This window comes from Penicillium hordei, assembly GCF_028827395.1.
Source record: "Penicillium hordei strain IBT 12815 chromosome Unknown utg000003l_segment0_segment0, whole genome shotgun sequence".
Taxonomy (NCBI): Eukaryota; Fungi; Ascomycota; class Eurotiomycetes; order Eurotiales; family Aspergillaceae; genus Penicillium; species Penicillium hordei.
Genome location: NW_026623144.1, coordinates 1047347 through 1069068, shown reverse-complemented (window position 1 = coordinate 1069068; position 21722 = coordinate 1047347). Strand labels below are relative to the sequence as shown.

General features: G+C 51.0%; 10 protein-coding genes across 10 annotated transcripts; 4 read left to right on the top strand and 6 right to left on the bottom strand.

The window, feature by feature from the left end:
• Positions 1-98: 98 nt before the first annotated feature.
• Positions 99-3800, top strand: N7537_005639 (uncharacterized protein; the record flags this gene model as incomplete). Its single annotated transcript, XM_056896696.1, has 5 exons — positions 99-104; positions 203-326; positions 380-706; positions 764-1374; positions 1431-3800. 5 exons carry the CDS (start codon positions 99-101, stop codon positions 3798-3800), a joined length of 3438 nt encoding a protein of 1145 aa, XP_056752481.1.
• Positions 3801-4105: 305 nt separating this feature from the next.
• Positions 4106-4916, bottom strand: N7537_005638 (complex I NDUFA12 subunit family protein; the record flags this gene model as incomplete). Its single annotated transcript, XM_056896695.1, has 7 exons — positions 4106-4154; positions 4220-4357; positions 4426-4489; positions 4558-4635; positions 4695-4701; positions 4787-4807; positions 4866-4916. The coding sequence occupies 7 exons, from the start codon at positions 4914-4916 to the stop codon at positions 4106-4108; spliced, it is 408 nt and encodes a 135-aa protein (XP_056752480.1).
• A 146-nt stretch (positions 4917-5062) lies between these two features.
• N7537_005637 (CDP-diacylglycerol--glycerol-3-phosphate 3-phosphatidyltransferase) lies at positions 5063-6770 on the top strand (the record flags this gene model as incomplete). Its single annotated transcript, XM_056896694.1, has 3 exons — positions 5063-5305; positions 5365-5717; positions 5768-6770. 3 exons carry the CDS (start codon positions 5063-5065, stop codon positions 6768-6770), a joined length of 1599 nt encoding a protein of 532 aa, XP_056752479.1.
• A 195-nt stretch (positions 6771-6965) lies between these two features.
• On the top strand, positions 6966-7685 carry N7537_005636 (HAD family hydrolase; the record flags this gene model as incomplete). The annotated part of the gene is made up of 1 exon (XM_056896693.1): positions 6966-7685. The coding sequence occupies one exon, from the start codon at positions 6966-6968 to the stop codon at positions 7683-7685; it is 720 nt and encodes a 239-aa protein (XP_056752478.1).
• A 165-nt stretch (positions 7686-7850) lies between these two features.
• N7537_005635 (ribosome biogenesis protein LTV1) lies at positions 7851-9394 on the bottom strand (the record flags this gene model as incomplete). The annotated part of the gene is made up of 2 exons (XM_056896692.1): positions 7851-9324; positions 9375-9394. 2 exons carry the CDS (start codon positions 9392-9394, stop codon positions 7851-7853), a joined length of 1494 nt encoding a protein of 497 aa, XP_056752477.1.
• Positions 9395-9995: 601 nt separating this feature from the next.
• Positions 9996-12005, top strand: N7537_005634 (ribosome biogenesis GTPase LSG1; the record flags this gene model as incomplete). Its single annotated transcript, XM_056896691.1, has 1 exon — positions 9996-12005. One exon carries the CDS (start codon positions 9996-9998, stop codon positions 12003-12005), a length of 2010 nt encoding a protein of 669 aa, XP_056752476.1.
• Positions 12006-12447: 442 nt separating this feature from the next.
• Positions 12448-14050, bottom strand: N7537_005633 (uncharacterized protein; the record flags this gene model as incomplete). The annotated part of the gene is made up of 4 exons (XM_056896690.1): positions 12448-13254; positions 13323-13535; positions 13636-13881; positions 13976-14050. 4 exons carry the CDS (start codon positions 14048-14050, stop codon positions 12448-12450), a joined length of 1341 nt encoding a protein of 446 aa, XP_056752475.1.
• Positions 14051-14961: 911 nt separating this feature from the next.
• Positions 14962-15415, bottom strand: N7537_005632 (Spo12 family protein; the record flags this gene model as incomplete). The annotated part of the gene is made up of 3 exons (XM_056896689.1): positions 14962-15049; positions 15112-15201; positions 15264-15415. 3 exons carry the CDS (start codon positions 15413-15415, stop codon positions 14962-14964), a joined length of 330 nt encoding a protein of 109 aa, XP_056752474.1.
• A 459-nt stretch (positions 15416-15874) lies between these two features.
• On the bottom strand, positions 15875-18493 carry N7537_005631 (Sad1/UNC domain protein; the record flags this gene model as incomplete). The annotated part of the gene is made up of 1 exon (XM_056896688.1): positions 15875-18493. The coding sequence occupies one exon, from the start codon at positions 18491-18493 to the stop codon at positions 15875-15877; it is 2619 nt and encodes an 872-aa protein (XP_056752473.1).
• A 925-nt stretch (positions 18494-19418) lies between these two features.
• N7537_005630 (putative serine/threonine protein kinase) lies at positions 19419-21347 on the bottom strand (the record flags this gene model as incomplete). Its single annotated transcript, XM_056896687.1, has 1 exon — positions 19419-21347. The coding sequence occupies one exon, from the start codon at positions 21345-21347 to the stop codon at positions 19419-19421; it is 1929 nt and encodes a 642-aa protein (XP_056752472.1).
• Between the last annotated feature and the right edge of the window lie 375 nt (positions 21348-21722).

Sequence of the window (21722 nt, the reverse complement as noted above, 5' to 3'; positions counted from 1 at the left end):
CCACCCCTGGACGATCATCAGGCTTCAGCGTGACGACCTCGGGATGCTGGCGAAGCTTGATTGCTCTTCCCTTCTTATACTCACAACTCTCCTGAATCATGGCTGTAAGTGTCCGTCTTGTACCTCCTTTAACATATGCTAGTTTATATTTCTTCTAAATCATTGATACCACCCAGTATTTATGTTGACACGTGCGAACCAGGGAGGCAATGCCGAGAAGGGGCAGGCCTACATCGCGGCCTTGGACCAGGCGCGGAGTCAGGGCAAATGGGATGAGCTCCCCGAATTGATTCGAAAAGTCACAAAACACGCACCGCAAAGGACTTGTACGCCACCGGCCCCTAGTTTCTTGATCTCAGCCTAACCTAGCTGTTTCTAGGCCTAATACAGACCGCAACAGCGGAATTGCGTGTGATTGCGTATCTTCAACAGAAGTCCTCCGACGACTCATCTTCTTCCCCCCCGAACCTTGCCGAGTTGATCCCAGCCCTATTGATGACAATTGAGAACAATGACGGATCACCACAAGAATTATTGCAAGCGCAGGTCTGTTTGGGGTGGATACATTGGGCTTTGAACGAACCTGGACTTTCGGCAGCGCGTCTCCCTAAGGATTTTGCGACAACTCTTGACAGCTTGGCCAGTGGAGGAGAGCAGCCTACTTCGTGGACCGAGGTCTGTTTAGTGAAGGGATGCTACATCAAGGGTATGATTACTTGTTTACTTCCGGATGTAGCTAGTTCTGGATCTGACAGCAAGACAGCAACCGCACAATCTACCGCTGCAAACATTAATGAGACACTGGAGACATTTGCATCTCTAATTCCGTGGCTAAGCGGCGGCAAATTAGCCTCAATCACCACCCCGCAATTTCTGAACTGGTCCGAGTCACTTCTGGGCAATGGTGCTCTTTTTGCCAGCATTGAAGTGACCAAACCCTATTCGGATCCTAGGCATGCAGGTACTGCCTTGCAATTGCTCAGGCTGTGGGCGGCTCATCCTGCTGTGAAACAGGGGGGCTCTGCTACCAAGCCATCGGATGCTGATTCCTTCAGTCTGGCCCCCCGAGCATCAGTATGGGCTGCTTATTATAGGTTTCTCACAGCAGTCCTACAGGACGGGCTTACATACACTGGCCTCAATGATGGACCGGACCGCCCGCAACTCTGCAGTGAATTGCGCCGCATAGAGACTATCTACGAACGCAATCTTCTTTCTGAAGTCATGTTTCCTACAGCCAGCTCGCAGAACTCTCAAGTTGAGGAATGGGTGGAGCAAGTGATCAGGAACTGGCAAGTCTTGTGTGGCCCTGAGTGGCAGGATTCGGACGTCGGTGAAGGAGGCCAGAATGCGGTTGGTCGGGGTGTTTTAGAGGTGAGTCAAAACAACATATCCCATCAGATCACATTTACTAACACTGGTTGTCCTAGATTCTGTACCGGGCAGCGACGAAGACCTACCACTCTCACTTGGTACTTAGACGTCTCTTCCATGTTCATTCTGCTTTAGCAGACTTTGACCTCGCTGTTAAAGCGCTCGATTCCTATATTGAGATTGTCGCCGCAGCCAAAGAAAGGGCAGAGAAGTCTGCCGAGTCCGGGGAGCTGGAAAAGGATGAAGTGTTGCTGCAGACGCTCTCCGAAGGAGTTACATTATTGAGCTGTGTTGGCTCGTTGGAAGAGGCAGAGAAGGCCCGGGATCTGACTGAAATAATACGAGAGTATATTGACAAGCACAATACGCCTCCCACAAACGGTCAGGTCAATGGCAATTCTCTTAACTTGCCAAACATCCCTCCCTCCGTTCTGGCCTCCTCCTACCGAGCTGTCGGCGTTGGGCTTGCGTGCTGGGCAAGCTGGACGCCTGTGAATGAATCACGCGATGAAATCAGAGCTGATGCGATTGAATACCTCGAAAAGAGTCTTGCTCCAGAATTGGGAAGTAGCTCAAGCTACTCCTCACTTTATACCTTAGGCCTTGTCTTGGCCGAGAACAGAGATTTGGACACCGCAATTGACTATGTCAAGTCAGCTTTGACGCCAAGCAGTTCGTCTACTGCGGTATCTGATGATCTTTCCAAAGAACGTGACTTAGTATCTCTGTGGCATCTACTTGCGCTGCTGCTGAGTGCGAAGCAAGAGTTTGAGATTGCTGGGCGTTCATGTGAGGCTGCATTCGAGCAGTTCCCCCGAGAATTATTCTCGAAGGGTCATCGGGAACGGCGTTCACCGAGGCATTCGCAAAACTTCAACCAGCGCCCGCTTGTCAGCAGATTGCAAGGTAGAGAAAAAGAACGCATCGTCCAAACCCGCATTACACAGCTTGCGTTCATCGAGCTCCTAGAAGGGCCCGAAGCTGCTGTCAACCACAGCACACAATTACTAAGTCTTTTTGGCACTCTTTTCCAGGATCTGAACCTCGAGTCTGGGGAGACCAAATCCAAGGCAGACCACCTAGTACCACCGAAGAGCTCTGCCGGAACTACCAAGAGCTTCCGTGGAAGTATTTTCGCCCGAAACAGAACGACACAGTTACCAGATCGTCGTGCTGATCAGAGTAATGGTTCTGATGCCATCATTCCACCCACTCCAGCTATTCCCAATGGTCATGTGACGGATGCCCCGTCAATCCAAGTCACAGACGAAGACCCTCACAGCCGCCAGGGAAGACCGCCAACGATCGGGAGGGCAGACTCCAAGAAACTGAAAAAGCGAAGTTCAAGCTTCCATAAAAAAGAGAGGCCGCGTGTTGAAGAGCCTCCGCTTCCTAATGGGGGTGAAAAATCCGCAGAAATGGTCGGCATTGCATTTTCTGCCAACAAATCAGCAGAGTTCGCCATCCTTCCTAACAAAGGCAAACAGCCACTGCCGGCCATGGCACACAATATGAATCATAAAGAACAAGCTCCCCCTGCCGGCCATGAGGAACAACCCCCTAAGCAGGATATCCGGCTCCCAATCGGTCACCGTTTCGACTCTCCCACAAGAGCCGTCACGAAGTTCTCTCTAGTTCAATCACAGAAGCACGCCTTAGGTCTTCTCGTTAAAATCTGGCTTGTTATAGCTGGTCTTTATCGCCGAGCGTCTCTATTCGACGATGCCCGTGAAGCTTGCGAAGAAGCTTCAAAACAAGCCGCGCGAGTGGAAGCACTTGTTGCGTCACATGAATCCTCAGCTCGTTCTTTTAGCAAGCGTGGCTGGGGTGCTTCAAAGAGCTCTGAGGAGCTCTGGGCTGATGTCTACGCGGAACAGGGTCTCTTGTCCCAGGCTCGATCGAACCCCCATCAGGCCATCAGGCACTTCGAGGAAGCGCTGCTGCGCTACCAAGACCACCCAACGGCGACAATTGGACTTGCCAATCTTCTCTTGGACATTTGGGATCAGAAATTGACCCCAGAGCCATTGAATGCCGACGTAGATCTTAACGCCTCGCGTCTGTCATTACTGTCAGAGACCCCCAAGCCCCAGTCCGCGAAGGCTATCTCAACCGACGATCCCAAGGTATCAAGCAAGACCGAAAATGTGGGCCCCGAAGATGCCCCTCTATCTGCACAAGATGTCGAGCCTAAGCAACTGCACCGCCTCGCGGCCCGCGATCGGGCCTATGGGCTTCTTTCGGCGTTGACAAAGCTCGGGAGCTCCTGGGACAACTCCGAGGCATGGTATGCCTTGTCGAGAGCATATGAGGCTGGTGAGCAGGTCGAGAGGCTGAAAGAAGTGCTTTGGTGGTGCATTGAACTGGAGGATCGACGGCCAATCCGGCACTGGTCTAATATCGGCTCCGGTGTCTATGTCCTCTAATTCAGGCCAAAAAAAAAAAAAGCTGTATCTTCTTGTATCTACTTCATTTGTGCCCCCCCCCTCTAGCAACGGATTTTATTTTTCGACGAGATGTCTTGTTTATACCATGAGGGCTATCACTGCAAATCTCATTGAAGCGCAATCTTGAAAACGGACTTTCTTCGTAAAAAAAATAAGCACTACTAGCAAAACGACTTTATATACATTTCCCAAATCGACAAATGAGTTGTCAATGGGCTGAAAAGGGAGAACGGGAACAATTAAACAGCAAGACAAGTGGATTGATTCTGCTACTGCAAATAAATCTACCGCGGAGCAGCGGTGGGAGTCCAGGCAGTGATCTTGGGCCGGGTGCTAGAGTAGCGTTAGTCGATACACGGGAAAGAGAAAAATATCGCACACAGATGCATTGCACGTACGTGGAGTAAGTCTTGAATGCAGCGCGGCTCAGAGTTGGGTTGGGGCGGTGGTCAGACAGCTCCCAGGGACGGAAACCGGACTGCATGACCTTGTCGGCGGTTGGGGGCCCGTCAACGAGGTAGGAGATCCACGCGTGCCTTAAAATAATCAGTTCCACATCATCTCAGGTACATTGTGAACCCAATATTTCGAGAGAAGCTCTTACCAGCCAGGCTCAATGTGGGATGCGTCGTATTCGGCCTCCTTGTAGTCGACCCATCGTGTTCGGACTAAACGGGGAAGTACCATTAGAACTTCATGTCTCAATGCGATAATATGAGCTGAAGAGTCTTCTTACGAGGCAATTCCTCCAGGTTCTCGAAGTATTTGTTACCGAAGCGGTCGGTTCCGATCAGAGTTCCAGCCTTGGTATCACCTGTAAGAGCGTGTTGTTAGTCAACTTCTGTGTAGACATCTATGGAGTGGGCATTGTACCAATGTTCTATATCACAGCGAATAGGGACATAGGTTAGTCTCAAGCTTATTCAATTGACCTGCTGTTCCGGGAGAGGCGTCCGTAACCGTACCTGCATCTGGTGGGCGGCATCCTGTACAAGCGTATTAGCACCCGAGTTTCTATAGATAATAGATCGCAGTTATACGAACCTTGAAGCCGACCCGGCGAAGGTTGCGCAGCGTCCTCACGATAGTCGACATCTTTGCTGGTATATTGTGCTAGAGCGAATGGGATGCGAGAGATTGGCGATTTGAGGTTGCAGGAGGGCGGTGTGTTTGCATTGTTTGCACCCTGCTTTGCCATGGATATCCCGATTCAGAAAACCCTCGACCTTGGATATTCAAACATGTTCGGTCGCATTAGAGGGCAAACGCTTCGTTGCGCTGGGTATCGCCCAGCTGCACGTCGGAGACTGTCTGCCCGTCAATTTTCTGCGCATACCGGTACAGGAGCTACGACTGCAGCATCAGCTCCTTCACCTCTGGCAGCAATCACTGCGGAGCTAGACCGCATTGCTCCCCGGTTCGAGGTGCCTGCGTCTCAGATTCATATCATTGACTCTCCGGCCAATTTCTACTCTACATTGAAGGTGTGGTCTGTCCTATTGCTCTTTTCGAAAAAAATTGGAATTAACTCCCAGTTCCGCAGAATAAAATCCGCAATGCTCGGCGGCGCATTTACCTCTCTACATTGTACATCGGCAAGGCAGAACACGATCTTGTCGACACCTTGAGCCAGGCTCTCCGCAGTAACCCAGATCTCAAAGTTTCTATTCTCACGGATGCTCTGCGTGGCACACGAGAGACCCCGAATCCTTCATGCGCATCGCTCCTTTGTTCGTTGGTTGAAGAGTACGGACCTGAACGAGTCGAGATTCGGATGTTCCATACTCCCAATTTGACGGGCCTAAGAAAGAAGTGGATTCCTTCACGCATCAACGAGGGCTGGGGCTTGCAGCATATGAAGTTGTACGGGATAGACGACGAGATCATTCTATCGGGGTATGTTATCTACGGACCGGCGCAAACGTGGGATATTAACATATTCGCAGAGCAAATCTATCCGAGGAATACTTCACCAGCCGCCTAGACCGATACCATGTGTTCGACTCCAAGGTATTGACCGAATACTACGCTGGAATTCACCATGCAATCTGCAGTCTGAGCTTCCAGGTTCTGCCGGATCCTCAAAACAAATCCAGCTATATTTTGGACTGGCCTTCCACAAACAAAGCCCCGTCTCCTCTTGACGATCCTCAAAAATTTATTGCATATTCTTCGACATTCCTGAGCCCGATCATTCAAGCTTCTGACAACAAACCTGCACTTCCCTCCTCATCAAGTCAAACCTACGTCTACCCTGTGTCGCAGTTTACTTCTCTCATGCAACCTAATGACACATCTACCGAATACCCTGCCGTGACGACCATTCTCCATCTCTTGTCAAGCTCATCAGTCTTTGCCGGTGCCCGTTGGCTCTTCACAGCAGGTTACTTCAACATGCACCCTGTCTTTTCCTCCCTCCTAATTTCCAGTACAACCACCGCCTCGAAGACTCCTACCACCACGAAAGGTACCGTTCTCACCGCCTCACCATGGGCAAATGGATTCTTTGGCTCCTCTGGAATCTCGGGGATGCTACCAGCCGCATACACGCATCTCTCTGCCCGCTTCCTTGATCGCGTCGCCGACGCACACGCCACGGAATCCGTTCAACTGAAGGAGTGGCGTAAGGGTACTGTTGGTACGCCAGGCGGATGGACCTACCATGCCAAGGGTCTGTGGATTACACTGCCGCGCGAAGAACACCCCAGCCTCACCTTCGTCGGTAGCAGCAACTACACAAAGCGCAGCTACAGTCTAGACCTTGAGTCCGGGGCGGTGGTCGTAACGAACGATCCTAACCTCAAGCAGAAGCTGGGTGAAGAGACGGAGCGGCTTCAGAAAGATGCCAGCCCTGTCTCGAGAGATGACCTAATGCGAACGGAAAGGCGAGTCGGATGGAATGTGAGGCTTTCCATGTGGATTGTAGAGAAGGTTGGCGGCGCCTTCTAATTCTCTTCTTGGTCATTTGTATAAATATCCTTTGAAAATAATAGCGAATCTGTAATATACTGGGATATAGATTGGTGATAGCTGGGGCTATCACACCATCCGAGAATATCATCTGAGTCATACACCATGAGTCCATCCCTCCTATTTCGATTACACCAAAATCATTCTAGAATAAACACAGTCTGCAATATCTCCATGTCTATTCAAGAAATTGTCTCAAAATCCTGGTTCGGCTTCGATCTTGATGACACGCTCCACGAATTCCGACGAGCCTCGGCCAATGCCTCAGTCCGCGTCTTTGAAACTATTCACGCCTCAAACCAGATCAGCATAGAGATCCTCAGAAGCACATACCAAGATATCCTACGCAGTGCAACCGCGAATGCCTTCACAGATGGCAGGACCTCAAGCGAATACCGGCGCGAACGGTTCGGGCGTCTTCTCCAAGCGCACGGGCTCATTGATGACGCTCTACTGGGTCATCTGTTAGAGGTATATCGAGACTCTCTACGCGAGAACTTGACTCTCAAGTCAGGCGCATTGCATCTTTTGCAGACTTTGCAAGGGCTGGGAAAGAAAGTCATTGTCATTACTGAGGGCCCGGCAGATGCGCAGGAGTGGACGGTCCAGGAACTCGGGATACGGTCTTACATCGATGTCCTTGTAACGACGAACAAAGTCGGCAAGTCTAAGGTAGATGGGCTGTTTGGTGTTGTGCTGGAGAAATATGGTATCGCCGCTGAAGATATTGTATACTTCGGCGATAATGGGATTCGCGATGTTCGGGCTGCGCGGGAGGAGGGGATCCTGGCTGTTCTTTATGATGAAAAAGAGCAGTCTTGGTTCTATGATGCTAGTGGATTACGAGTAAATTCGTGGGCTGTCATAGAAAAGGTACTCGTCCATGGAGAGTAAGGATATACAATAGAGCATCGAGACATAAACATAACTTTTGGTCTAGCCATCAAGAGATATCAACCCTAACGCACAGGAATGCCGTAATAAAATAAGTAATAAAAAGCCAAACGCCATGTCATGACTAGGGATTCCCGTCGTCTCATATGCAGTGCAAATCTTCATCTAAGCTCTTCCGGAGACTTTGCCCTTCTCGGCTCGGATTCGAGCTGGGCCGAGACCGGATCGCACCTCGTCGAGCATCCTGATGCCAATGGCCTCGTTACCGTTCCGGCCACGCTTGTGCTTGGCGCCGTGTCGCTTGGCCTGTCCACTGGTGTTGGGGTCCCAGCTGGAGAGGAAGTCATCCATGACGTTGTTGAAGGTGCTGCGGCTGTGCACAGCTTCACCGTTACCATCGATCAGACTGGGGGCCTGGGATGATGCGGTGGACATGCCCGTCATGCCAGTCGCACCTGTCATTCCGCTGATCATGGACATGCTGTCATCGTATTCGTCTTCCTCATCAAGAGAGTAGAGCTGCTCAACTTTGTCAAATCGGTCGTCAAGGAGACGGTGGCCGGCAGTACGAGCCAGAGCGGACGACGTCATCGAGTACGCAGACGGGTTGGTCAGAGCACCCTTGCGCTTCTTCCGGCGAATCGGCGTTCCGCCAGCAGTGAAGACGGTCGATGCCATGGTCTGTGATGCTGCGATTGTGGGTGCAGCCGGTGCGGGAGCATTGCCAGCCTTAGCATCTTTTTTAAACTTGGCAAACTCGTTCATCCAACTCTGGTCAGTGGGCTCCATATCGGGAGCCGGCTCATCGTGTTTAGGCATCTCGCCGGGTTCCATTGGTGGCTTCGCAGGCCCCTCTGTATCCATTGAACGATGGGCCTCGGTGCTGTCCGGCTGTACAGGCGCTTTCTCCGTAGCATCCGACTCCCATCCGTCATCTTCGACATCGTGGTCGAACAGAGAATCCTCCCATTCACCCTCGTCTAATTCCTCCGCATTGGCTGTTAATTCGCCAAAGATTCCGTCAGCGTCACCCTCCTCCACGAAGGCTTCGTCCTCCAGCGCCTCCAATGCCTCTCGCAGGCGCGGGTCCATGTCAGGCTTGAATCCAGCAATTGCGTCTGGGACGTTCTGCTGGTCCTGATAGGTTGGCTTGCGGACAAAGGACGAAGTAGTTGAGCGCATATCGCCATATTGAGAGCCATAAAGACTGGGAGCAGTGGAGGCGCCCTGGCCATATGTATCTTTATCCACGAGTGAGACCTGTCGCAGCGCATCTTCCAACTTCATTCCTCGACCAGCCCTGCCCTTGGCCTTCTCGTTCTTGGCTTCGACGAAGTACGCATCTCCAGTGCCGCTTCCCAGCTCGCGGAGATGTTGCATGTAATCGTAGCTGGAGTCATCGTAATAGACGCCGTAGTTGGCAGCCTCGCCCTCATTTTCGCGAGCACTGTCGCCATATTCGGTTCGTAGATCAGACAAATTTGGCAACTTCTTCGATGTGGTCGATGTGGTCGATGCGGGCGCGGGCGCGGGACCTCCGACCTGGTACAGGAAACGGTCATCCGCATTGGTGTCGTGGATCAACGGGTCATTTTGAGACCGGTGAAAGAGCTGGAACTTGCTCGCGTTCTTCTTGTCACTGGGGACATGTCAGCTTTGACACCATAATAATCCTCGCGCAATACGTACATCCACTGTTTGGGCGGCATCTTTGGTTTTGGTCAAAGTTTTGGTATCGCAGGAAAAAAAGGAAAAAGTGGGATTGATAGGGTCACGTGTAGCTTATCGCCCCTCGTTCTCCAGGGTCCTCAAAATCTTCCCACTGTACGGAGTATACGATATACGATGTGTAATGGAGGTCTCTATTCAAGTTCCACTCTATTTCGTTTAATTTTGATTTGACTCATTGTGCAACTTCGCTTGGAGAATTGGGTATTCATTGGGCTCGGCGTTTGAAGGAGGCCCGCATCAATAGTACTACTTAGTCACATATTGGACCATAAACCCTAGTCATAGATCGTATTGCGATCCATATATGGCTTTGAATATTGTATATCTCTGTCGCTTATACCCTTATAACATGAAACGATCAAAACCTGTAAAAAGTACACAACCATGACCATATATACTTTGCCTAGAGGGCTCTGGAGCAGCGGGCCTGGCGGATATAGAGGGGGCTTAGTCAGCGTTATCTTATCCGTCTGAATAATCCAAAATTCCCTTTTTCAGGTGGGGGTTGTGCCTCTCGACTTGATTTTTTTACTTCCTACAACTTTTTTCAATTTTAAGGAATCGAAAGTCATCGCCATCATGGTTTTGGCTAAATCCAAGAAATCCGTGGGACTGGGTGCCAGTCTCATGAACGATCGGTTCGGAAAGGGCAAAGCATCCGCTCAGAAGAAGATCTCTCACAACAATGCCATCCAGCGTACAGGTATCAATGGTGAAACATACGTCACCAACGAGGCAAAGGAGGCCTCGTGGGTCAAGATGCGCAGTATCACTGAGCAGGGAGCGCTCGACGAATTCCTGAGTACCGCCGAACTGGCCGGAACCGACTTTACCGCTGAAAAAATCAACAACGTCAAGATCATCCACTCCGATCAGAAGAACCCCTTCCTTCTCACCCCCACCGAAGAGAAGAAGGCTTTCATTAAGCACCAGAAGAACAAGGACCGCCTCACTGTTCCCCGACGACCCAAGTGGGACCAGTCCACAACCCGAAATGAACTAGAAACGATGGAGAAACAAAGTCTGTTGGACTGGCGACGAGGACTGGCCGAGCTGATTGAGAACCACGATCTGCTGATGACCCCATTCGAGCGCAACTTGGAGGTCTGGCGCCAGTTGTGGCGTGTTATTGAGCGGTCCGATCTTATTGTGCAGATTGTCGATGCGCGAAACCCGTTGCAGTTCCGTTCGGAGGATCTGGAGAGTTATGTCAAGGAGATTGATCCACGGAAGAAGAATTTGCTGTTGGTCAACAAGGCCGATATGTTGAGTCTGAAGCAAAGAGAAGCATGGGCTGCGTACTTTGAGAAGAACAACATCAACTTCCGTTTCTTCTCTGCTCACCTCGCCAAAGAGAAAAACGAGGCCCTCGCCTTGCAGGAGGAACAAGAAAATGACTCCGATGCTGAACTTGCTCAGTCGGCACAAAAGATCACCACAGAAGATGATGAATACAAGAAGGCGGAGATAGCGGAGGAAGAGAGGGCTAAGCTTGCCGATCCCGAGCGCTCGCTTGGGCCACACATTCTGGACACTGAAGAACTGGAAGAGCTGTTCCTGGCCAATTCCCCTGAATCACTACCGCAAGATGACGAGTCTGGCGAGACCAAGCGTAAGACCGTAATCGGTCTGGTCGGTTACCCCAACGTGGGTAAATCCAGTACCATCAACGCCCTTCTCGGTGCGAAGAAGGTCTCTGTTTCTGCCACGCCCGGTAAAACCAAGCATTTCCAGACTCTCTACCTCTCCCCCGAGATTATGCTTTGCGATTGTCCCGGTCTCGTGTTCCCCAACTTCGCCACCACCAAGGCCGAATTGGTCGTCAACGGTGTGCTACCCATCGATCAGCAGCGTGAGTTCACCGGTCCCGCCGGTATTGTCGCCAAGCGTATCCCCAAGCACTTCATTGAGCAGGTGTACGGTGTGAAGCTCAGAATGCGTCCCATCGAAGAGGGCGGCACTGGCGTCCCCACCGCTAGCGAGATTCTGCGTGCCTATGCTCGCGCCCGTGGATTCTCCACTCAGGGTATCGGTCAGCCCGATGAGTCTCGTGCTGCACGATACGTTCTGAAGGATTATGTCAACGGCAAGCTTCTCTGGGTCAACCCTCCCCCAGTTTCCGAGGACGAAACTCCAATCGACACCGTCGAGTTCAACAGCGACCTATACGATCTCGCCCATCTTCCCGAGAGACGCCGAGTTCAGCTCACACAAGCCAAGATTGGAAAGCACTCCGCAGCAACAGAGTCCGCTGGCGATGTCGACTTGGAGAACTCCTCTGAGGCAGCCAAGGTCTCTGTCGAGCCGGAGCTTGGTCGCACCTCCCGCAACCTTGATACAGGCTTTTTCGGCTCAGAAACCGGCCCTTCTGCCGGCCGTCTGACCCTCCCCTTCCAGTCTCGATACACGCAGCAGGGCCAGGAGATGCGCAAGGCGCCAACAGGTCGCAAGGAGCGCATGATGGTTGCTCTTGAGCGTGGCGTGGATGTCTCTGAGGTGAAGGGCAACAGCAACTCGAAGAAGCACTTCAAGGCAAACAAGCGCCTGGCCAAGGGCAAGCGTAACAACCCTGAGGATGACGACTACTAAAAAGTGATTTTCCCTATATATTTTCCTTTGTTGCATTGTTGCCTGCGCTCGCGGGCGAGTCGGGAGAGATCGTACCGCTCTCCCTCTACTCTACGAGGTATCATTCTTAGGCTCATGGGTCTTGGGGTGAATGAATTGATAAATGGTCCTACATATGGGATTTTCATGTCATGTCGGGATTGAATGTTTATGTCCATGTTCATGCTCATGTTTGTTGAGGAATCATCTTTTTGGCGTTAGGTTTTTACGAGTTGAATAACGATTTATACCAGTCATTCATTCACTTGATTCTATATCACTTCTCTTTTACCGTAAGACCATCAAGTCCAATATAGAGACGTTAATACCAAAATCCAAGTAAAAACGGAGCAATGTTCATGCATTTTTATTTAGCCGAACCAAGCAGCAGACAATATCTTAAAACTCTCATCTCTCTACCATCTCAAAGATGGCTCTTAGGCTTGAACCCAGAAGCAGTAAGCAGGCGATCAGCCTCCTCACGCTGCCAGTTCAACTTAGCAGTAACTGCATCCTTGCGAGACTTGTTCTCGCGCTTACCCAGCTGCTGCAAGTGAACCTCATCAGGGCCATCCGCAATACGAAGAGTACGAATACCAGCCCATAAATACGCAAGCGGGGTATCCTGACAAACACCGGCAGCACCATAAGCCTGAACGGCACGATCAATGATAGTAAGCGCAGTCTGAGGAACCAGAACCTTAGCCTGAGCGATCTCCTTCAGCGCACTCTTAGCATCACCCTGATCGATCTTGATAGCAGCGTTCAAGACAACAAAACGGGCCGCATCGACCTCAATCCGCGACTTGGCAATCCACTCAAGGATGACGCCGTGCGCAACTAAAGGCTTGCCGAAGGTCATCTTGCGCTCGTCGTTGACGCGAGCAATCAGCCACTCCAGAGCGCGCTCGGCCGCACCAATCGCACGCATGGCGTGGTGGATACGACCGGGTCCGAGACGGCCCTGGATGATCTCGAAGCCGCGGCCCTCGCCGAGGACCATGTTTGCTGCGGGGACACGCACGTCCTTGAATGTGATGTGGCCGTGGCCGTGGGGGGCATCGTCATACCCGTATACTGTCAACATGCGGTGCACTGTGATGCCTGGGAGTCCGGCTGGGACGAGTATGACGGATTGCTGCTTGTAGGTGTCTGGGTTTGTGGGGTCGGTCTTGCCCATTACCAGGTAGACTGCGCAGCGGGGGTCGCCGGCGCCGGAGGACCACCATTTCTGTAGATTGGTTGTTAGGGGTTGTTTACAATAACAAGTGGTTTTGTGGGGATGCGAGAGGTACATACCGAGCCATTTAGGACGTATTCGTTGCCTTCGCGGCGGATGTTAAGCTCAATATTTGTCGCATCGCTAGATGCGACATCTGGCTCGGTCATCAGGAAAGCAGAGCGGATCTTGCCCTCCAGCAAGGGTGCAAGCCACTGCTTCTTTTGTGCGTCATTACCGTACTTGGCGAACACCTCCATGTTGCCGGTATCTGGGGCGGCATTGTTGGTGGCCTGGTGATAAGCATGATAGTCAGCCATCAATCACATAAATTCGTAGGAACTCTCCCCAGCGGGTAAAGTAATTCGCCAGATAAAGAATAGAATAACCCACCTCCGAGGCAACCTTGCTCTTACCGAGCAACTCGGCCATCAATCCATATTCCAAGTTTGAGAATCCAGCGCCCTGAGTAAAGTGGTTCTTAGGCAGGAACATGTTCCAGAGACCGAGCTTCTTGGCCTTCTCCTTCAGGCCCTCCAAGACGGCGGGGGTGGTGGTCCATCGCTTCTCGCCTTCGCCGAGCTGGGCTGCGAAGACGGTATCGGCGGGGATGCAGTCTTTTTCAACGAATTCCTCGACCTGGAGATATGTTAGCACTGAATATAACATAAAAAGAAACGAAGGAGGCGCTTGGTGGTTCCTGTTCTGGGGTAAGGTATTGGGAATGATTTACCAAGTCAAGGGTCCGCCTGGCCTGTTCGCTAACGAACGGCTGGGCAATGGGTGGAATACGGGACGATGCGGACATTTTGGATGTGAAGAATGATTAATGTGAATATCAGAATATACGGGGAATACCACCGAATATAAAGAGACGAGGTCAGCCCATCCCAGAATTGCGGAGAAGGTGGAGAAGCCGACGGATTTTGACCAGGTGCCTCGGCTCCCGAGGTCAACGACTAACCGGAGAACTTGAAGATGTCCTCTTTCACGACACATTTCAAATCGGCCACATCTCCGAAACCTGCCTTGACAGTTATGGAAACTATATGTACCAATATTGTTGCCACTCATTGTTTGATATCACTTTCTATAACTGGCGAGATGTAGCTAAAAGCTGGTCATGCCAAGATATTACAAGAAAAAGCAAAGACAGTTGCAACCGTTCCAGCTGGGGGAATACACAGGGCAAATCAAAGAAACCAGAAGATAGCTCCTAGTCCTATATCAAGTTCTTTCCATAAATGGTAGTCATCCAGGCATACCGAGGTCTGTATAGTATGTAGGAAGTTGGCCGAGCCATGATGTTGTTAGTAGCCCGGAGGAACAGTACATTACATATAGCTATACCAAAATATAAAATCCCTAACCAAGAAAAGGTTTGATTGCATGGATTTCAATGTGCTCCATGAGATATCCCAATTACAGTTCCATCCATCCCATACCCCGTACCAAAAAAAAAAACAAAAACAAAGGCATTGCAGGTCATCACAAAAAAAGAAGAAAAAGAGAAAAAAAAAAACACATATAGAAGAAGCATCCCACCTCAAGACCTAATCATATCCAAGATCTCAAATCTGCCTTTCCTCAATGCATCCGACACAGCGACCGGCGCTGAGTAAAAGAGATTGAAGGAAAGACCATAGCACCAGAGTCCGAGGGGGGGAAGAAAGAAAAAGAATGGAAAAGACCCAAACATCCTAAAAGACCTGGATCTTTCTAGTTTTCAGTCCGGCCCTGCTCGGCTGAGGATTGTTCGTAGCTCTTCTTGCCGAGCTTGGCGAACAGTGACTGGGGCTTGCCGGCACTGCAGTTGATTAGCTTAAAGGTCCAAAAAAAAGTGTATCAAGTCCAAGGGAAATCACATACTTCTTGAACCGCTTGCCCTTGATATCGCTCAACTTCTTTGTGCAGGGGCTCATGAGTTCGTCTGAAGGGGAGACGTAGGAGGTTGGTTGCCTGTTATGACAAGTTAGTTCTTGTATTATAACAGAAAAGATAGAAGATTTGACAATACTCACTCCTCGCTTGTTACTTTGTCTTGCAACACCTGGCGGTGGTACTCCATTGATGAGATATCTGAACCCTTCAGATCGGTCTTGTCGCTGGCGCTAGTCAGGTGGGTGTTGGTTGAGCGGTCGGCCAGAGGCTGAGCTTGTGTGGTTGCGTCCATTTTGTGGATGTGTAAGGGTTTGGAGGGATGTGTAGCGTGTAGCGTGTAGCGTGTAGTGTGTAAGATCAGAAGATTGAGAGGGAAGAAGGTTAACAAAAACAAATCGGATAAGATGAAAAACGTGTGTGTTGGGGCTGAGATTGTTGGCTGGGCAACTGAGTATGACGCCACAACATATTCCTTCAATGACCTTGGATATCCAAGTTGGGGCTATTACAGGCTTTTAATTATGGCTTTTTGAGTTTGGTTTTAAGGAATGTAAATAACTCTAATCACAGTAATCACGGTGGTAAACAAAATAGTAAACACAGAATTAAACTAGTGGGAATCATGTTGTTGTCCAAACGTACACGCAATAGGGTACATAGTACAGTGTACAGATGCAAAGCGCTAGAAATATCAGAATGCAAGGTGCGTCATAAAGTATGGCTAAAGCCATTATGGCCGTTAAATGGAGGATCACAGCTCAAGCGACCGTGGATTATCGGTACCCAGCTCATCATCAGCCGGTGTAGTCATATCCAGGTCAGGGCGCCCATTCAATACAGGCGGCGTACTCTGAGAACGAGGTTGTGGTGTTGCCAGAATAGGCACGGACATAGACTCAGGAGAGGCAGGTTCTTCCACCTTGTCCGTCTCCTCAACATCTCTTTCTGTTGGGGAAGAGGATATAGGAGTCGGCGGGGAATAGGCCGCGGTCGGACTAGCAGCGCTATCTTGGTCGGACGAGTCAGACAGATTTCTGCGATGGCCACTGTTCTCACGGTATGAGGACGAAGTTGGGCGTGTCGATCCCGGGCTAGCCGACGGGGAGGCAAAAATTGGAGATGAAGACCGCAGACTGTAAGACCGAGCGACCATTCTTTGAACAGCCGGGAATTCCATATAGTTGTTTCCGGACCCCCGTGAGAACAGGGCGAGGGCAAAGCAGCAGAGGACCATGATGCTCTGTATCACAGTGACTCTCTTTTGGAAAACTAGTTCATCTGCAAGCACACCGAGCTGACCGCTGAGGGAGTGAACTTCTTGGTGGTACTGTATGCGCTGGTGCTCAAATTCAAGAGCAACAGACTTCCAGACATGATCGTACTGCTCACGGAATTCTCTTAATTCATTGAGAACAGTTACGTTGAGGTTTTCCAGGAAGGTAGATGCCTTTGCTAGCTGCCGTTTCTCAACCTTGTTGAACGCATCGCGCAAGATACGAGACTGTTCCTCGATGTAGAGAAGAGACAGGGTAGAGTTCGACTCAAGCATCTGGAGCCGCTTGTGGACAGATTTAAAGAAGGATTCTTGGGTCGTGGGGTTTGCAGATGGCGGTTGGGTGTTTGTAGGTCTCGTCGACTCTGGGGGAGGAATGCTCTGCTCCTCTTTGGCATTGGTAGTGGCTTTCCCTATGGTCCCGGATGTAGCGTTCGCCTGAGTAGGCTCCGAAAATACGCTTGAGGCATCCGGAGCGGTCACGACATTTTTGGCAGGCTCGCCCTGCTTTCGGGCATCCTCACCTTTTGAGGGGCCAGGTGACCCGGCATTGGTCGCGGAGGGACTGTCTCCAACTACAGCAGTAGAGTTCTGTTTCGGTGGTGGATTGGTCTGAGCCGTTGTCGCTGGCGTCGACAGAGCCGCAACAGGCGGCCCATCATTGATGCCGCATATATCTCTATCATTTTGTTTCGCAAAAGGCGAGACAGCCTCTGATACAGGGTTCGGACAAATCTCATCCACTGTAAGGCTAGATTTCACCTCAGGAATGAATTTCTCGACTGGCACCTCAACTGGCACTTCAACTGGCTTGTTTTCCAGATCTTCGAGGAGCTGGTTAGCTTCACTGGCCTCCAACTCCTCAACCTCAGCGCGGTCAGAGCTTTCGCCATGCTTGTACTCTTCCATCATGGTGGTACCATGCACCCGAATTAAGCTGATAGGGCAGAAGAATTCATGCCCATAGTGCGTGAGGAATTCAACTCGAAGATATCGAGCCCAAATAAGCGAGTTCTCTACTGCAAAAGCTTGCACCTCACGAGTGTTTCGTGCCTCGTAGACTCCAAGTTCTTTCCACTGGTCCGGTTTCGCGGGATACCGATCCGAAACACTAACCCGGAATGTGTGGAAGATAGAGCTGAAGAACTCATAGTTTGCAAGGACAACCGTATCAACCAGAATATCATCGCACAGTTCCAAGATAAGAAATTTGTTCTGAGCGCGACACTCATTGAGCATATAGCTATCCTTATTCTCAATCAGCACAGAAGAGGAACCCTTGCACTCGGGATTCGTCTTCAGCACCGTAGCCGCGCAGTCAAAGGAAGCATAGTTGAACCTCTCCTTGCAAGTAGTGCCAGCATCCTTACGGCGCGACGCATCTCTTTGGAGCGCGCCCTGCCCGTGTACACCAGCATTGCCTCTTCCATCCGCGCTCCCCGCCTGCCCAGCCTCGCGCGACGGGATATGTGAGCCCCAAGCGGTAGGGCTAGCCTCGGGCGTCTCAGCGCCGAACCCACCAAAGTCCAACTCGATCTCGGAATCATCGCCCAGCGAATCTAAGGCATTATTGATTCCTACCGGCTGCCGACGGTCTTCCTTTCCAAATGCTGCGGCACGTCTGCTCCCTCCTACATTCTCGGCTGATTGTCCGACCTTCGCCAGGTTCTGCTTCTTCCAGTCCTCAAATGAGAGGAAACTAGCACCATCTAATAGCGAGTCTGTATCTTGATCCTGTTCTGCATCTTGCTCTGGAATCGTTCTCACCGTCTCTTCTGGCGTCCCGCTCGAAGCAGCAGGTGGATTAACGACCGGATCGTTGGCTACCGCAGTGGGATCGGGTACTACCAAATCAAGGTACATATCATGACCCGGTCCCCAGCGCGTCTCCAGACACGGTGGGAGGTGGAAAAGCTCCGCCTCTGTCTGCCACGTACTCTTCGCCGGACATGTCTTCACTGGTGTCGTGGGGAGCGCACCCTGCACCCCGCTCTGGGGTGGCTGGGCGGTCGCATTGGAGAGCGCATTGTGGCAGAGAGCCAGAAGGATCGAGGCGCGGTATGTCCAGGAATTCAATGACCGACCCACGGTCAACATGCTGTCGGTTTGATGATCAGATAGTTGCACTGGTATAGCTTCCTCGGTGAGTTCAAGCTATGAGGTCGACCTGCGTGCGATGCACATCGTGGCTGGGAATAAGAGCAATCGACTCGGTGGATTTGTATTTCACTCTTAGTGCGAGAGATAGCGATTAAGCAAAGCCGAGCTTGGCGACAAATGGCGGTCTCCAGCAAGAAATGGATCAAAGTGGAACAAATGGCAGGTCCAAGTGGACCGGTGGCATCTCGGCACCGGGTGGGTTCTGACCGCCTTTCAAACGGGCTTCAGCGCAAGTGGATCAATGAGACTACAACTACAGACTACTCCATCTAAAGATCTATACAGAACCCAATTCTTCGCGGATGATGATCAATTTTCCCTTTGGACTGTCTCATCTAACTAGTTACAGTATAAAACAATCGAGAGAAAACGGCCGCGGTTGTTTCACCGAGTCATCCTACCAGGATCGACTTCACCGCAACTCATTCCACCTTTTCCCTGAATAATCCACGCCAACCTTGTAGTTCGTATGGTATGCCAAACCTCCCGTCAGAATCAAAAATCCACCAGCGCATTCCGAGCCAGCCTTCTAACCTTTTTGTGGTTTTTCGTATTCGTCGTCTCCGCCAGTGTCCGTGACCCTTAGTCTGATATTGTACATGAAAAGAAAAAAAAAACAGTTTGGACGACCAGGAAGCGTGGTGCAATGCACGTGGCAATGCACCGTTGAGGACGGACGGAAACAGACGAAACACTCAATCCGAGAACAAAGAGACACAAGACAAGAAAGCGGAACATTAATTTATCGCGGGTAATTTTTGAACTTTTTTTTCCAACTGAATCGAAAGATGCAAGCAGACATCAACATGAGGGGAGAGTATAGGGTAAGGATAGAGTGAAGTGCAAGCGAATACCGAGCACCCTAGAAGTGAGCATCATGCCACCCACCCACGAGATCCAGATCATCGTCAATGCTTCCATTGTCATGAGGAAGGAAGCTGTTAGAGGCATTGCTGCGCCAATCCTGCCTTTCGAGCAAATGGCGGCGGCGAGAATCCACAGGCGAGGCGGGTTTGGGTTTGGTCTGGTGGTATCCGCAAGTGCCTCGACCCCAATCGTGTCGCCGAGCGTTGACAGCAACGCTCTTGGGGCCAAACACCTCACGCGACTTGCGAGGCTTGTACTTGCGGGGTTCGTCCTCGGGTTTGTACTTGCGTCGCACATCACCAAGCATCGACCACTTATCGGCACTAGACGGCTCTTCTACAGAGCTCCGGAAGGGGCGAGGTGTGCTACTTGACGCGCTGGAGTCGCTGTCTTCGTCCAGGGAAAGATCCCCAAGCACGTTGGGTTCCATCTTCAGATCCACATCTGGGCCTGGAGAGCGTTGGTTGAGTGAAGCGGAGTCCGGCTCGCGCAATCTTGGGAGGGCGGCTCCCTGGCTCTCTTGGCTCCAGCTGCGAGAGTTCTGCTCCCGTCGTTGGGCCACGGCAAGATCTTCATTCTCAGACTCCTCCTCCTCTTCGTCCCACATGTCGCACCAGCTCTTTGAGATCTTGTCGGCGTCTTTGTTACCAAAGACCATCGACAAAGACGGGAGGGGCTTTGTTGCATGCGATGGCAGTGATCCAGTGATGGAAACAGGATCAGAGCGAGGAAGAGACGGCACCTCACGCTTGCGAAGGTTGAGCATGACGAAGGAGTCACTGAGCTGAGAGTCCAAAACAGAAGCCACCGATGGAGTGTCCATGCGGGATGAGAACCACGAGGTTCCAGCAGCTTCGGAAGCCGGGAACAGATCCTCGGTATAGCTCTCGTTGTCCGGAATGGCAGATAGTTGTCGGATAGCCTGAGGAGGGCTCGACTGGAGCGCTTTTGCCCATGGGAAAGAATCTCCCTGGTTGACATGGGGACTCTGGAGGGACGGGGTGCGAAGGGGTTCACGGTTGGCGCTAGCAGCGACCACCTCGCGGTCTTCGGTACAAAACTCATCGAGAGATTCATCATCGGTAGTGAAAGAAATCGCGCGGATGATGCACTCACGCACCTCCGACAAAGACCTCTTGGATGGATCAATGGTCAAGGCATGGGTCAGAATCTCATAAGTGTCCTGGGACATGTTGGGGAAGATGTCGAAGAGCGATTGGCGATCGCGCACATAATCCGCAAAGAGTACATCGGACTCAGTGGGGGTGACGAAGGGATTACGAGCAAACAAAATGTTCAGCAGGCAGATACCCACAGACCAGATGTCGGCCTTGGCGGGGGAGTATCCATTCATGGTCGGATCATATTGCTCGGGGGCCATGTAGCGGTCGCTGCCAACACACGCCTCGTAACACCAAGACTCTTGCGTAGCGAGACCAAAATCGCCTAACTTCATGGAGCCATCCTGTGTCAGGAAGATATTCTCCGGCTTGATGTCACGGTGATACAAGCCTTTGGCATGCATGAAGTCGACGGCACTAATCAGCTGCAGCATGAAATCCCGAACGTGTTCGGTCTCCAGTGGACCACGGTTAAGGCGAATAGCCTCGTATAGATCTCCATTGGCACAGTACTCCAAAACAAGATATTTATGAGTTTCAGTGTCGAATGTGTGAATCAAGTTGACCAGATTCGGATGAAAACCAAACCGTCGGTGACACTCGAGTTCTTCGGAGCGATCTTCAGAGGAATTCGTTGAGGCCTTGATTAGACGTTTGATAGCAACATCTTGGCCCGTCTGGGTATCTGTAGCAAGGAATACCATTCCGAAAGACCCATGATTGAGAGGGGCGACAGTTTCAAAACGACCATCCAAAAGTTGGCCCTCAACGAATTCTTCCTTCAAGCACTCCATGGTCGACATGTTGGCCGGATGATCCCCAAAAAAAAGGAATGCGGAGATGAGATGAAATGGGGGAACAGACTGATGTAATGCTCCAACAAAGAGATGAAGTGAAAACAAGTCTATGAGCCGCTCAAAAGAACACTCAAGCGTGTCAAGAATGCGTCGAAGTATGACAACCAAAAAGCAACCAGGCTAATGAATATTAAACAAACAACGAAGAGAAGTATCAGGCGCAGGATCCCAAGGTAAATAGAGACTGGCGAAAAGAAGAGCCGGGGAAAGTCAGGATATTGAGACAAAGGGAATCCTGACTGGGTCGAAATGTGATATAAAAAAAATGTACTGATGAAAGTTGGTGGACAGATGAAAAGAGGAGAGAATGATGCCGTAATG